Source organism: Gavia stellata, chromosome 3 (genome assembly GCF_030936135.1).
Source record: "Gavia stellata isolate bGavSte3 chromosome 3, bGavSte3.hap2, whole genome shotgun sequence".
NCBI classification, from domain to species: domain Eukaryota; kingdom Metazoa; phylum Chordata; class Aves; order Gaviiformes; family Gaviidae; genus Gavia; species Gavia stellata.
The window spans coordinates 26,537,266-26,554,253 of record NC_082596.1 but is presented as its reverse complement, the minus strand read 5'-3'; the positions used below and the strand labels follow the sequence as shown (position 1 = coordinate 26,554,253).

Here is a 16,988-nt window from a genome sequence, read left to right as displayed (position 1 = left end):
TTCACAAATTCTTAAAGTGAGCAGACTGTTGTGTTACCATGTAGTTGTCTTGACTTGTCTACCCTTAAGAGGCAGACAATACCAGCAAATTGTAAATTGTTTATTAAATATTTTCCTTTCCTTTCTTCAGGAACTCCTTTATAGTACAGTATCTGTACAGCTTTGCTGAATAGCTGCTTTTTATCCTTGCTTGGCTGGAAAACCACAACAGCCAAGTGACTTTACTAGTCTCTTTGTTTTTCTTTCATCCTCCCCTGAACTCTGTGGAGGATTTTGTCATCATTGACCTTGGATCTTGCTCCTACATCTTGCAGCAGATAATCAAGTGCCTGCTCTTCTGCTAGAGATTTCCTTGGTTTACCCTTCAGTGCCATCAAATTTGATCTCAGATTGCTTGAACATCCAGACCAGTTTGACAGATGAAAAAAATCTGAATGTTTTTATAAATAGCTTGAAAACAGAGGCATGTGCAGAGTCCCAACTAAGTTATTGCACTGTTTTTCAGAATGAAATATCTATGGACACCTTATGTTTGCATGCTTGCTGCATTTGGTGTGTGCTCTCCCGAACTTTGGATGACACTTTTCAAGTGGCTTCGACTGAAAGCTGTGCACCCGATATTGCTGGTGAGTTGCTGTTGTCAATGTCTCGGGAATTACAGCTAGAAAGCATATAACTTTTCAAACAACAATGACCTAAGACCTATAGAACAACCCATTAAAAGAACATGTAGTTCTGTGAACAGTGGATCTCATATAGTCTGCTTTTTCTGTGTCTTTCATTCTTAATGTCACACTTTCACATGTTCTCTGGTACCTGGCGATAAAGTTGTGTTCACACTACAGCCTTTCCTCATAAGAAGCAGAGCTGTCTTCATCTCTCTCTCTTTTGCTCATCTGTTTAATTTCTTTTAACAAATCTTAGAGACCTCAAGCCCTCTGTCGTATTTAGTTGAGATTGATCAAGAAGGTCAAGCGCTCTGTAGGAGGAGTGCAGGAGAAAAAGTACAGGCATGCAGGCAAGCATTGATGTAAGCCTCGTTTCACTAGGAAACGGGGCTAAAAATGTAGTAGTTAGGTGTATTTAATTGCTGAGAGTAAAACTGCTTCATAAGAAATGGTATGTGGAATTCCTTTGCATAAGATTTGTTCATGTGTGGCCATTACAGGGAAGTGTTGTGACTGAAGATGAGCTTGTGCTACAGTGCAAACAACTCCCCCACTTCCAACTGTAGCTTTATTCTTAATATGCCAAGAGTTGCTTTGTGCAATTTTTGGCAGCTTTCTGTATTTGTTTTATTAATAAAATAAGGATATGATATTACTTACCTTAATTTCAAGACGCTTGTGGGAATAAACATTTTATACTTAAACAGAGATTCACTATATTGTGAAAATGCTGTACACTGATACATTGGAAACATTGACAATGTTCTTCCAATCAAGGAGTAACAATATGTTCATGTACATGGTAAACACATTCCTTTATATATCTCATGTTTTCTTCTATATAGACCTGCTTTATTGCTATTAACACAGTAGATGTGTTAATACCTTATTATCAAGAGGATGCCTTGTGTGCACTCCTTACCAAATGTTTCCTGTACCACGCAAGCTATTTTCTCCTTTTCGCCAAGTGAAAATTATATCAGCTAGAGTGATGGTGTGCTGAAGAATGGGTTTCTGGGTTTTGCGTATCAATATTGTTAATCTGAACAAAAGTATCAACAAGCTCAGAGGTTTGAAATGCTTGTTTTGTACTTTTTTTCCCTTTCTCAGATTATCTCATTTTCATTTGTATGTGAGAAGTGTTTACTTTTCTTCTGTTCCCTACATCATGTGCACATTGCATCATTGTTATTGGAGCAGTAATTAACCATCCCTAATATTGGTGGTAAAGTTACTATGGGTCAAATAAGTTCTTCGGTGCTAAATTAGGCAAATTCTTGTTTGCGGGGAGTTTTTTGACTGGTAGAGAACCACAAAGTTTCACCTACTGTCACTCCAAGGTTTCAGGCATAAATGTAGCCTACTATATGAGCAGAATCAACAGATAGTCCAAGGCTGAAGAATGGAGAACGGTCCATAATCCATTTCTTCTAACACATATTTTCTAGGCTCTTACTCTGAGTATGGCAGTTCCCACGATAATTGGATTCAGTTTGTGGAAAGAGGTAAGAAAGTACCTTTGTGTGTTTTGTTTTGTATGTAGGCACAATATCAATCAGAATGATGAGTGAATACAATGAAATATACTTGGTGAAATGAAATATATATGATGAAATAAAAGCTGTCATCTACTGAAAATGTGTTTTGTTTAAACAAAACTGTTTACATTTTTCAGTATGAGGTATTTGACAATCTAATTTGTTAATGATTGCTTATTGTAATTAAGAAGTGTTTAAATTTAAATGAAGACTTCATTATATTCAGTTATTATGCTTTGAATATATAAACTGACTCAACAAAGAAAATATTGCCAAATGAAAACTCGGGATATTGAAAACTGTGTTGCCTCAATCTTGGTTTTAGTGAGAGGGAGTGAGGTTAGATGGAAGTAAAATTACGGGAGGCCATATGCAAATAGTCTGAAAAGCTCCCATCAGATTATAATGGAGTCAAATCCTTCATGCAGAGCAGTGTGTAGAGGTTATGTATATACTACAGTACAGGGAAGAAAAGCTACAGATGTTTCCATGTTTAAAATAAATAATTCTTTATTGCAAGTCACAGACAGGCTGGGAGGAAGACTATTTGGAAATTATTTTTTAAACTTCCACAAGTGCAAAAAATATGGGAAATATCCCATAAAGTGTAACCCTCTACTATAACGACATAGCTTCAAAATGGTTTTATAAGAATTCAAATAATTACTTTTTTTAAAAGCATTCAAATATAAAAGCCAGTCTTGACCAACAGTATTTTAACAGATTTTGTAACATCTACCTTGTAATAGAAATTTTGGTTGCAATGTAATCCGACTCTTCACACATTTCTGCCAGAGCAATAGATACTCTCCTGAAAAAAAGCTAAAGTTGCTCAAAAGAGTTATGAAATCTGCTACAATAGAGGAAGCTAGGTTAGTAGACCAAAGAACTGTTTTTCAGATTCTTTTAATAAAAGCAGTGTGGGGGGTTGGACTCTAGAGGGCTTCATCCATTGCAGATCCAGCTTTTGCTTTGAAGCAGTGGTGAACAGTTTGCTCTCCAGGTTCATAACTCGTCCCTAAGCTTGGAAACTTTGAATAATAGTAATGGGACAGTGCAAATGCCTTGAAGCTCTTCATCTGTTATCGTGGCTATAAATGGCTGAGTGTACAGCTCAGCATCTTTCTGCTTGGCTGCCTTCTGACTCAGTCTGGCATAGTCCTTCATCTAATGAGATTTTTCTGAGGGCTCTGATTGATAAGAGAAGCTGGTTCTCCTTGGGGTGGCAGTAGCGGTTTCTCTTTCTGTCTGTCTGTTGTTCTGGGGACGGTTCAGGTATATGTATAACAGCACTGCTACAGCTTTCAGCCCTGATATGAACATATGGCAGCTGTTCTTGTGCTACCCTAATATCTCTGGCTGTAGACTGCTATCACTTGTCAGCTGAATTGTCCAGGTAATGGGGGTGGAAACTCCTCAGTTAAAAGCAGGCTCCCATTTCCAGCTGTCTGTCCGCTATGGCTGTCCCAAAGTTGTCCCAAACTTGTCCCTTTAGTCTGGCATAACCCGTAAACTTTATCCTTTCCAGAGCTGGCAGCCAGTAGCTTTCACTTACTATTTACAACAGCATGCTCCAGCCCCTCAGCGCTGGCCAGCTTCTAGCCATACCTTCTTCAGATAAATGCTCAAAATGGCTCCCAAAATGTTTTTCAAGAGCATAAACTGAGATATTCTACTTCCTACAATATAGTGTAATTTCCTTCACTGCAGTAATTGAGGTAAAAGTCAGAGGAAAGTCCAGGGCAGATTACCCATATAATGCTCTTCTAGGAAATTTCGTCTCTCCTGCTTGCATAGCACCTTTCCATCAAGTCACAACAGTCCAACCCCGCCCTGTTCAAGCAAGTTTACCATGAGAGATTTCTCAACTTCTTGGTTCAGTGCCCTTATTTATATGTATTTGCATATGCAAATGCGAACTATGGTTTTGATGCGTTTAAGGCCAGTTGAAGTTGATTAATGTTGTTGCCACATAGTTTCTTGGGGTTTTTTAATTTTTTTTTTTATAAGTATTCTAATAAAATAGGATTAGAGATGAGAACTTGTGTTTAACATACATATTTTGGCGAAGGTCTCCTGCTGTCAGGTAAGTATAAGCAGCGTGTTTCACAAAATGTTCAAACAAAAATACCAATCAGGAGGGAAAACTCAGATGAAACACATTTCTTTTGTGTTATTTAAGGCCTTAATACAATGAGATGCTCTATAGATTCCTTTTTTTAACTGTAAGTAACCAAAAATGTGTTTCCATCAGTTTTTCCCTAGGATAATGACAGAGCTTTCAGAACTACAAGAATTCTATGATCCTGATACAGTAGAACTCATGACATGGATAAAGTAAGTATGAAGTCCTACGTTTCTATTTTCCTTCTTTACATCAGAGTATTTTTATCTCAGCATTTTGTGGAGCTACCTCTATTAATCTGAGTTTTCCCTTGCCAAGTCATATGTCATGTAGAGGGAGATGCGAGGAGAAATGTGTATTTTATGTTTGGTATTACTCCTATGGAAAGGAGCAGGAATTTATTGTTGATTATAAGAGGAGAAGATCCTGAAACACGCAAGCAAATCATGTTTAATATCATTACTAGACCTAATTTGCAAATAAAGGTGGACATCTTAGTACTTGGTCCCTTGTGCACGAACTTTTCAGGAGGTTAGAGGATTCATGTTGATGGTAATTCCACAGGGGACAGAAACACTGAAATTCTTGTGTGCATGAGCCAGTAAAATGAAATACCTGAATATAAGGATTTAGAGACTTCAGTCAAAAAACATGCAGTGCAACATGTATGATTCAAACTTCCCCTTTGACCAGAAGGCTGGAAAGGTTCTTATCTATCTGGCTAGGCAGGGCATAGCAAATACTGAGCTATGTTACATAGTTCATACTGAGCCATATACATAGCTAATACTGAGTCAAGTTATTTTCACAGATGTATTTTTCTTCTCACCAAAAGTTTCAGAACTGGATTCTGGCCTTGTTCAATCTAACTTTGAACTACGTCGTTAGGAACTGCACTTCTCTGAAAATTAGATCTCCTGTGTTCAGATAACTTACTTACTTTTAACTGTATTTTTTTTTTTTTAGAATATTATTTTCTGTATTTATGTAGGCTTTAATGTCAACCTGTTCATCTTCAAAAAAGACAAGGCTGGCAATTATGGTGTTCCAGCAAATTCTTCTTTCTGTTAATAGTAGTGTATGTTGTTTGTAACTGCTGTAGCTCTTCAAGGCAGCAAGTGGAATAACGCCAAGTACCTAATGGCTTTTACATTAGTCTGCATATAGTACACTTCAAGTACATAATTAATCATGGTGAATTGCATTGAGAGTCACTCAGCTAAGAGCAATTTAACTACCCTTATTTGTAGCAGCTGTTCATATTTTTAATGAAACTAAGTTGGGGGGTTTTATTATTCTTAAAGATATACTTAGATAGCCATATTGGAATTTTAATTGAATGTCATTATTGTAGTATATTTTCTTTAAATTTTCTCTCTGAAAAAATGAATTTATTTTGAATTTTCTCTGCAGGAAAAGTTGCCCAAAGTCTGTAATAAAATATGACAATGATTGTTTTCTTTCACTAATGCAGGAATACGAATAGTCAAAAGATTAAACCAAACGCAGAAACATAATTACTGTAGGCATTATTCTGTATCATGACACTATTTACTCATAGATGATGAAATACATGCTGCTAGAGATCAAGTGAAAATAATCACAAATCTTTTCCTTACAAGATAACATCATGTTGTTTCTCCTTCTACCTACCCTCCCTCCGAAGCTTGTTTTGTCATAAGTTAGCAACCATTCAGAAAAGCAATAGTTTGATCCATTCCAGGACCACTCTGAATGATGCTTCATGGATTCCAAGGAGAACAGCCATCAGCCCTTGCAGGAGGCCTTCCTTGCAAACTCCCTGTTGCTGCAGATCTGAGCTTTTCCTGACAAGGAAACTACTGCCAGTGCAGCATTAACACCAATTGTAATTAGACCCCCAATGATGGTGGAAAAGGACCTGGGGGTGCTGGTTGACAGCTGGCTGAGTATGAGCCAGCAGTGTGCCCAGGTGGCCAAGAAGGCCAACAGCATCCTGGCCTGTATCAGAAACAGTGTGGCCAGCAGGAGTAGGGAGGTGATTGTGCCCCTGTACTTGGCGCTGGTGAGGTGGCACCTCGAATCCTGTGTTCAGTTTTGGGCCCCTCACTACAAGAAGGACACTGAGTTGCTGAAGTGTGTCCAGAGAAGGGCAACAAAGCTGGTGAGGGGTCTGGAGCACAAGCCTTATAAGGAGCAGCTGAGGGAACTGGGGTTGTTCAGTCTGGGGAAGAGGAGGCTGAGGGGAGACCTCATCACTCTCTACAACTACCTGAAAGGGGGTTGTAGTGAGGTGGGTGTTGGTCTCTTCTCCCATGTAACTAGCGATAGACTGAGACGAAATGGCCTCAAGTTGCACCAGGGGAGGTTTAGAGTGCATATTAGGAAAAATTTCTTTACTGAGAGAGTGGTGAAGCATTGGAACAGGCTGCCCAGGGAGGTGGTGGAGTCACCATCCCTGGAGGTGTTCAAAAAACATGCAGACGTGGCACTGTGGGACATGGTTTAGTGGGCATGGTGGTGTTGGGTTGATGGTTGGCCTTGATGATCTTACAGGTCTTTTCCAATCTTAATGATTCTGTGATACCTTCATGCACTCCAATTCATACCTTAGCACCTTAAAAGATTCACAAAGTGTTTAAAATTAAAAACATTGTTTTGAGAAATGCATCCTGTACTCAGACGAGTGTGTTGATGTTGCTTTTGCAGACGACAGGCTCCTGTGGCTGCTGTGTTTGCAGGCAGCCCACAGTTAATGGGTGTGATTAAGCTTTGTACTGGATGGATGGTGTCGAGCTTGCCTTTATATAATGATGATGATCTTCTAAGAAGAAATGAAAATGTGAGTATCCAATTCAATAAATGTGTGTGTATTATCGGTGATTTATAGACTGTTCCGTCATGTAAGACTGAAGTGCCTGATTGAGATGTGTGGGAGTACTGTAAATGTTAATGCTCCAGAGAAGATGACCTTGTAACATTCCTCATGACAAACACATTTGCGTTGCTCTTCTGTGACCCCCAGGTCACCTGGCAATGCAAATTATTTGTTTGGTGCCGCTCCCACTACGTGTTAGTGGCATTCCAAATACTGCCCCCCCCAAGTATTTAATTTATCACTGATTTTTGCATTGCATGATTGTGTTTTCTTAATTTATAGATTTATCAGATCTATTCAAAGAGGTCAGCAGAGGATATTTATAAGATACTCACATCTTACAAAGCCAATTTTCTCATTATTGAAGATTCAATTTGCAATGAAGTGGGACCTGTAAGAGGATGTAGAGTTAAAGATCTATTGGATATTGCTAATGGTCATGTAAGTAACAGTAAGAAAAAATAAATGTTTGAATGCAAAAATAATTCATTAAGAAGAAATCTTCTTATAATGCTGATCTTATTTTTCTGATTGTAATTCACATGTAGGCAAAGACTTAGAAATTTTAAAAGTGATCCATTAAGTTTTGGTTTGTCTGTTTCTTATATACCTGTAATCTTACCCCATACTATTCTTTAACAGCCCTAATCCCTCCTAATACATTAGTATCTAGCTGTGCTGCTTTTCTGCCAATCATTAAAGACCCCAGAGGGCATTCTTTACTAGCTTTAAAGATGAAATTTTGAAATTAATAAACTCAGTTCTTCTAAAACTCTGCCTGGGATGAGGACCAGCCTGCATTCAGTTCAGTACAGCCTGTTTGGTACTGATGAGGTTACAAGTCTATTCGGTTCAGTCTTGCAGACAGGTTAGCACCCCAATAGATAGTTTAAGCCACAGCGTGTAGAAAGATTAGTTGAATAAACTGTAGAGTTGTGAAGATATCCATGAATGCTATTTCAGCCATTGTCATGCTGTGTCTGCTCTGAATGCTGATAGTGCTGCTCTTGCTGCTGAAGTAGGGAATGGGATGGGGTTTATAAAGTGATCTCATTACCACTTGATCGCTTGCTTCCTGGGAATCCAGCAAAAGTTTTGACTTTATAAAGGCAGGAGTGGCTGTAAACTTACTTAGGGTCTGGTTGCTTATTCTCAGGTCAACAGGAGAGAGGGAGTCACCAGTTACTCCTAAGCAATCACAGGTTAGCTTAATTTAGTTTGTTTCCTGACTAAGAAAAAGAACTTAAGCATCTGTTGGACATTACAGCCTGTTGTATATTAACTATACTAAGTTAACCCTTGGTCTGAATGTGGGGGTTTTTTTGTTTTGTTTTAACGGAATCATAATAATATACCTATGTTTCTTGTATATAGTCTTATATTCCATTCTTGGGGAAAAAAATCCAAGCTGTTCATCTGTGTTAGGTATTTTATAAGCTCTACTTTCGATGACACACATTTCAAAAGAACTTGCAATGCAAGCATTTTATTTCTGTAATAATTATAGGGGTGATATGTTTTTAGGGGCTTGCTCTTTGATTTCCCCAGGAATCTACGACTGGTGTCAGTTTCACTTGTGGGTTTCCTGGCCAGTTTATCCATGGGGGATATTGTCTCTGTTTTTCTATTAACTTCCTTACCACTGCTGAAATCCATCCTTTTCCTTTCTTTGCCTTGCTGCTAAAATCATGTATGCCATGATTATTCCATGTTGTAACTAATATACTATACCATAACAGAGTGTGTGTGTATGAATAACCTCCATCATTGATAATCAGCACATGTTATCTCTCAGTTTCTTCTCAGATCTGTTTTCGCATGAGTAAGTTCCTGTTCCTTCTTCACACGTAGGATGTCAGCTGGAACAAATAACCACAATTTCAGGATTCCATTCCCTCATACTCCTTCATGTCTTATCTCCATGCTTCCTGCATGCTTCTCTCTCACACGTAATCCTGATCTCATCCTAACTTCAGCAGCATGGTTTTACTGTCAGGTTTTTAAGTTTTCGTTTGATACATACATCAGAATGAGTTTCTTCCTCCTTTAATTCCTAACACTCAGTTATTCAGCAGTTCCCAGGAACACTTCCCAGTAATTTTCAGAGCGGCTCTTGCTTGCAATGATAATTTCAGTCAAAGGGGGGAAAAAAACATCAAAAGACAGTATCCAATGTGAGGAGCTTGTCTTTGATAAATGCCATACACAGCACTGTCAGTACACAAAACCAGTCATTTACTATTTTTGTGTAATTAGGATTGTCGAAGTGATAAGGGTTATCCTATTTATAGTGGAGAGATCAAGAAGGGGAAAAGAAGGTTCATGACAAGAGTTTCAGTTAAAATCTGTTCTGCTGAATGTCTGTAATGTAAATCTGTGACAAAACAACTGGTATATACATTTAAATGCAGACAACTGAGTGTTCAATATTTTTAGAAAAAGATTGGTTGGCTAGTAATGAACATCACTTATGCTTCCTGTCTGTGGCTGAGTCCATACTGGGTTGGATGCTAAAAATGATAGTTGTAGAAAAAATATTGGAACGGCCAACAGGAATAAAGTATTTTTTCAGAAAGTTGACTTAGTTTGTTCCTGAAAGTTTATATAGTGTGTTGTCTTAGGAAGCTTTGAAACAAAACTCTGTTTGCTTGCTAACAAAAATTGTCTAAGTCATATTTCCAAACTCATGGAAGCTACAGCATTTACTTACTCCCAAAGTAAGTGAGACAGTGGACAAGCTGTTATGCTGTTGACAGGTCTATGGATGTGTTTTCCAAATTGCTGTGTTTAAGAAGATAAGTACTACTTTCTAGCTTGGACTACGTCGTATATTCCTAGTCCGATATCTTGTTTCTAACACTGGCTGAGAGCATATGATTATTGAAATGGCGAAACAGCAGTCTGTTGCTGAAGGACTGTAGCTCAGGGGAAATATCTTTGTGTTTGGTAGCCACCGATAGATTTTTCTCCATGAATTTGTCCTAACACCTTTTTTAAACTCATGTAAGCTTGTGTCATCAGAAGGACTAGCGAAGGGATTTCTTCAAGGATATCAGATAGTAGATGCTAAAATGCACAAGCAATTTGCTTCCAAGTCAATTGGTTGGAATTTATAGGGTGTTACGTGTGTGTGTCTTCAGTCTTTATTAGGTAAATCAAACTTACTTGGCCTGGAAAAGGTAATTGAGAATTTCCTTCTCTACATAGGTGGTATACTATGTGCAGGTCAGGTTTGAAGTGCTGGGTAAACGGGGCATGTAGATAATTTCCACTGCTGTTTCTCTTTATTGGATGAGTAAAATACACTGGGTTTAATGTCTGCTATCCTGACAAAGGTATTAATTCACAAAGGCTATTTTAGATGGTTAAACAAATTATAGGGGAATATGTTTTCAGCTTATTGGAATCGTAGAGTACGGAAATTAAATGCCTATTGTGAATGAAATTTACGGAATACAGAAGTAAATTAAATGTACAGAATTACGTTCTGTAACCACTTATCTTTGGTATTTTAATTAGATCTTCTTCTTTTCTAACAGGTGGTTTGTGAGGAAGGCGACAGTTATGCCTACTCAAAATATGGACGATTTTGTCATGAAATCAAAATGAACTATTCTCCATATGTGAATTATTTTACTCGGGTATACTGGAATAGATCCTACTTTGTATATAGAATCAACACTGTGATATCCTTCCAGTCATGAAAAAGCATACAAGCTTCTATCTGAGGATTGATTGTGAATGAAATTCAGTTGGGAAAGTTCCTTTTGATCAAGGAAGTTATTTTTGGAGATACCTGTGCGCACAAGCAGTGTATTGACAACTTTTATTTTACCAAACTGGAATTCTTTGAACTACAGATCAACAAACACAGATACCATCCTTGAAGGAAATGGGAAAATTTGTCGATTTTACAGTCTCTACAAAGTATGACAGTCTTCCTTGGTTTTCCAATTTTCTTCCCATTATAAATCATCTTAATCTTCATGTAAATGAGATTTCTAACTTTAGTGTTAGAGAGCTGATGTGGGTAGACTTCAGTAAATGTGGAAAATTAATTAGAGAGCTCATTTACGTTGTATAGCTTGTGTTTTTCTAGCAAGAAAGCAATCGGTATCCTGAGTCTTTTCAAGTGTTTGGGTTTTTTGGTTTTCTGTTGTTTTAATTCTTCCTGTCTTCCACTATAAACATTTCCATGTTTATCAAACACACATTCATACATCTTATGTGTAGCTATAGTTTGTAAAAATCAAATAAGGAAAATTTTATTTAAACACTTCCATAGATGAAGGCACTGATCTCTACATTGTTGGAGACATGTTGGTGAAAATGTTTGGACTTAGACCTAGTAGTAGGAGTTGACAAGGTCAGATCTTCAGTTTGGAAAGAACTTGTCTTTAGGATTTTTCAATGCTTAAATGTGTACGTATGTATGCATATGTGTGTCTTAGCAGCCATCAGGATGGGCCAGTATACAAGAGTATGCCATACTTGTTTTTAGACAAGTGTAGGAGGACAACTAGGTTTGCTACTGAGACTTCTGCACTTCTGTTTCACTCCCTCTGTGTGCGTGCTGGTATATATATGTGTGTGTGTATGGGGAGGGATGGGTGATACTCATTTCATTCAACTTATTATGTAATAGTTATATTAAGATAGTGCCATAACTGTAATTTAAAGCACTACAGTCACCACCATTAATAAATAATGGTACAGTTGTTCATAGCTATTTTTATATTAATTATGCAACTGCACTGAGATTCTTTGAAAAATTGGGAAAGTACTCTGCAATATTGCTTCCCTCTAAAATTTGTCTTCCTTGTATGACCCCCTTTGCCTCTACAACTATTTTTCTTAACAAATCATCTGTTCATCCTGTTTGTTGCTGGCTGATATACTTTCAAGAGAATGAATGATGCTTTAATTCCAACTCTGGGCCTAATGCTGGTGGTGTGAATGGAAAATGCAATAAAAGGTAATGGTAACTTTGCTTATATAGATGTAGCTGGACAAAAAGCCAGGATGTAAGTTTTGGAAGAGGTTATTCACCAATTAGGAGTTACCTGCAGTTACGGATTCTTGTAACACCTGGCCCAGAGACCAGTCTATCAGGCGTGTGGGAATGATTCTTTGGAGCCCAGATTCTTTCGTGAAGGATCTGGCATAATAGAATGAACGTGCAACTGAAAAATCTGCAAACCATTCTGCAAATGAAAGCTGCAAAACGATCCTTACCACACTTGTTGATAAGATGCAAATTCAGAGATTTTAACTCTGAAATTATTAGGAACTGCAGCATGTTGGTGCATATGTGTGATTCCTATCTGCTCTATGCAGATACATTTGCTTACTTTACACTAACAGGTAGTGCTGAGATTTTTTTAAAACCTGTTATCACTATTGGAGTGATTTAAAAGAAAAAAGCTTTGTTGTTGTAAAAGTCAACATGTCTGTAATCTATTTTTTACTTTCAGTTATATTTTTAGGCCTATGAGTCTTGACAAGATGTTAAATTATCCATTTTAGTTGAAACCAATGTTCAGATAAATCCATCGAATATACTGGATGTGATCCTCGAGCAAAACATTTATCAGTACATCTGAGTTACAAGTTAAAAGTAAATATCCTTTCTGGGGATACAGTGTTGAGGATAGCGCATATGTGCGTCTCTGGTCAAATGCAGTCTGCATTTATTTGCTTATGCACAAATGCATGTGTTTTACTGTACTGGGCTGTTTCAGAGTTTTCAATTACCATATAACAGTGTATTCATCTGAGCTATGGCAGGCCTGCAGGAACCTTCTCTGTATGTGCTAGTATGGATTTAGATGTGATATTTAGAAGTAAGTTTAGAGTTCCTTTATTAACAATTTAAATTTGTTTGAATCACTGTCAAGGAGTTAACATGTCTGTGTGTCAGTTATTTACTCGCTTGAAGTTAATAATTCATGAATACCATTTCAGCAATAAGGCATTCCGGGTAGCAAACTTCAGGGTTACAACTGCACTTGTGTGGATGAAGTTGCACAGCTTACGGCTTCATGCCTTAGACTGCCAAGCCAAGATGCAATATTTAACTATCCTTGACTGCCTGTTCTGTTTTACCTCAATGCTGTAACACATAAAACATAGTTTTGAATGCTTACATGAAAAGCACACGTTAAGAAAAACACAAACGAGGCCATCCGTACATCTAAAGAAAACTATCTTGTAGCACGTTGACCTTTATACATGTTTAAACAAACATGTTGAACTTTATTTGAACTGTGACACAGTTGTTATTATTAGTTTTGTCATAGTTTTTAAGATGTATTCTTGATACTTCGATTGATTCTGCTTTAGGAGAATCACTTAAGATTTTTACCTTGCTTTTTATATTAGAGAAAATTGTATTGCAGCACCATTGACACAGCAGCCTTAAGTAGTAGAAAGAGCCTTTTATGTGGGAGGAACATTGTTCTTGTTCCAGTAAAAAGGCATCATTTTTAAAATGCGTGACTGGAAGAATGATATCTTGCAAAGCAAATTGTAAGCTTGAATTTATTACCCAGCTATGGATTAGCAAAAATATTATTGTCTATTCTAATCTCCACCTTTTGTGAAAAAGAAACAGTAAGTTTCATGATATCCCTCAGCAGGACAACAATAGGGCATAATTACATCGGACTTGTACACGCAACCCTAGCTTGGTTTCCAACCAGGTCACAGGTTTAACTCCCTGAAAGGGCTGCAGGAATGTTTTGCAAATTTTGATCTGCTTTGCTGTAGGTGTTGCAATTCAGTTGAAACATGTGCCTTGCAAGCTTTTATTAAACAAACAAAAAATTCAATTGGTGTTTCTTTTTGTGACAATTTTTTTTTTAAAATTCCTGCCCGTCTGAATTCTAGCACTTCCATTGTGTCTTAATACCCCAGCCTCTGAGGATGCTTGTGTAGTAAGTGTTGCAGCTAGGATGTCTGCCAGCCATCTAATTAATAGCTGTTCACTGGGAAGAATAAGAATTTGCATAGCAATTTAAGTTGCTATTTTGCTGGCTTATTTCCTCCTTCACATTTCAAATTTCTGATATACTTGATCTTAGTAAATGCAAAAAAGTTACCGTGAAAGAATAAATTGAGTATAGTATTATAACAGGCACTCACCTGTTACCATTAGACTTGTGGATTAAAGTTTAATCAAGTCACAGCTAAACTGACATGTACAGTTTTGTCTTAATCTTAAAAAAACGCTCTTTCACTTCCTGAATTACCATATACTTGAACTCAGTTGATAGATTTGCCAGGAGATATTTGAGACTGATTAAGTAAAGGCATTTCAGAACATAAGGTTCTATTCATATTATTTAAACAAATACTGGTTTTATTTCTTCCAAAGTAAATGGAAATGCAATACAATCTTAAATACAATTTCCATGGGGGGGGGGGGGGGGGGGCGGGGGGGGGCGGGTAAGGAGGAGATGCACGAATATGGATGAAAGACAACCACAAAGATTAACAGGCATTGAAAATTCTTCGAAGTATTGGCTCTGCTAGCATTACCATTTACTGGAAGGTAGAAGGTTAAGGACCAAATCTTGTTCTTACCACCTTAATTTTACTAAGTCATCTGCAAATGTCCAAATCTTGTGACCCTTCATCAGCTTTCCCATGCAATTCACATGAATAGGAGCTGCAAGATCAGGTCGTAGGGATTGTAAGCTGTCATTGAAACACTTCTTAATGACTGCTGTTAACTACATATAACTTATCCTTTAACCAATATAACCTATCCTTTAACCAAAAGTCTAACAGGAGAAAGCGTAGGCTGTTTGTGTGAATGCGTGGGCATGCGTGTTGTATTTGCATTTAGAGGTGTCTGTTCTACTATTGTAATTTGGAGATGTAATGAGTAACTTCTATTATTGCTAATGGTGGTTGAATCTATAAATCTCCTAAATATTGACAGGCAGGTGGACTTTAGAGTACTATGGTATTAGAGATGAAAGAAAAGCTGATTTTATTCCAACACAAGCAATATTTCATGAGAAAAAAATACCTCAACATAAATCTGTATAATCATGCCTTTAGTACTCTTTTTAAAACTTAACTTTGGGGGGGAAGTGAAAATTCTGAAACGTGCAGTGTGTGCTATTTTAGTAATCATTTCTACATCATCCGTACAGCTAAAAGAAAATATCACCATTATATGGCTGCACTCTTACTATGCCAAATGCAGGGCTAGCAATGCCTAAAGGTCTTCTGAATTGTTTGGTACTTCAACTGGATGTTTAAATGCATAATTAATCTGGCAATGTTTTCGACTTCAGCGCAGTTAACCGTATGTCATTCTGCCTTTCAAGTGATGTTTAAGGTTACCTATTTATTTGATGGAAAAGAGGTGGGTGTTTAATGCCTTTCAAAGTTTCAAACTTTGTTACTTCAGTAATGCAGAAGAATTACTGGTGGTGCTTTACTTGTTAACAGTGACATTTAGCAGTAGTGTTTATGGCGTATGGACATACCTATGTGCAGGTATTTAATAACAGATCTAAGGAATCCAATTCCTATTATCCTGTTTGTTGTCTTGGACAGTTTTTTATCAAAATAATGTATACACAGTAAATATTTTTCTCTTGTGACAAACTTTTTATGTGAAAAAAAAAAAAATAAAATTGTAATAAAAGCCAAGTCCAGCAAATATGGATTGTTTGGGGCACAAACAATTTTATACTTTCTTTTGAGAAGTCTGATACCCTTTCACAAGAAACATGTTGTTCATAATGAATTAACCTCCTTCCTTTGTGGCAGTAATAAAATTATTTTTGTATTCTGTTGTATTATTTGCATATGCAATTTTCAGTCAAGTGAGGACTGTACAGCATAGCTCAAATATCTGTCTTGACAAGGCATCATAAATACCCCTACAGCTCTTGAGGATTAGCAGCTTGCTCAGACTGGTTCCATATGTCACGCTGACTGTGACTACCTGTTGAGACATACTGGTATGAGGATGAGCAGCAAAATATGAGGTGCTTCATAGGGAATTACTGAATTCCAGCTTTCTCCCTAAAGGTACTCCTACAGCAAGCATGTTACCTAGAAATAAATTGCTATGCAACATCAAATGCTTACTGATTATTTTTTTTAATTAGCTAATGTATCATCTGTTTTGAATTTTTACAGATTATGATTACATTTATTGGAGCCTTCTATCATTTTACAAAATATTATTAGTAGGAGTGAAATCTTTGAATGCAGACTACTTTTGTAATAATTCACCATATAATGATATGAAAACCTTGGCATTATTTTAGTTAAATTCTAAAGATGTTAGAAATATCCAATAAAGTGCTTCTCCAAAAATCAATCATACAGCACCTAAAAAATATGTACTTACATTTTTAATTCTTAATGGGTTTGAGCAATTCATCAAACTGCTTCCTTCTACACCAGTCAGGAAACAAGCTTAATTTTAGAAAGATGAAATGCAGCAATGTTGGAGCATTCAAGTTTCTCCATGAATTCTTCAAGGACCCAGGCTTTGTGATTTTTGCTGAAATGGGAATTGAGCTTCCTGGCACCATGAAATATATGTTGGTGTTTGTGTACTCTTCCATGTCTTTATCCAAAACTGAGAGGATGGTTACCAGCTGTGAAATACAGAATATTCTATTATATATAATAGAATTTATTGTTATGTGTGTATATAAATAGGTATAGAAAAATGTGTATATGTATTTTATGTGTGTATATATCTCTGTATAAAATATATATTCTGATTATAATCAATGTTTGAGAGGTCTTACATAAAATTACTGTTG

General features: G+C 37.0%; 1 protein-coding gene across 1 annotated transcript in view; it reads left to right on the top strand.

Moving 5' to 3' along the window:
- DPY19L4 (dpy-19 like 4) overlaps nt 1–10,899 on the top strand; it is a 29,335-nt gene extending 18,436 nt beyond the window's left edge. Inside the window, exons 14-19 of the mRNA XM_059836149.1 lie at nt 506–626; nt 2,117–2,173; nt 4,461–4,543; nt 7,020–7,152; nt 7,471–7,629; nt 10,728–10,899. Coding sequence (XP_059692132.1) covers nt 506–626; nt 2,117–2,173; nt 4,461–4,543; nt 7,020–7,152; nt 7,471–7,629; nt 10,728–10,892 — 718 coding nt within the window. The 3' untranslated portion in view covers nt 10,893–10,899. The remainder of the gene's footprint in view (nt 1–505; nt 627–2,116; nt 2,174–4,460; nt 4,544–7,019; nt 7,153–7,470; nt 7,630–10,727) is intronic.
- Nucleotides 10,900–16,988: the final 6,089 nt, after the last annotated feature.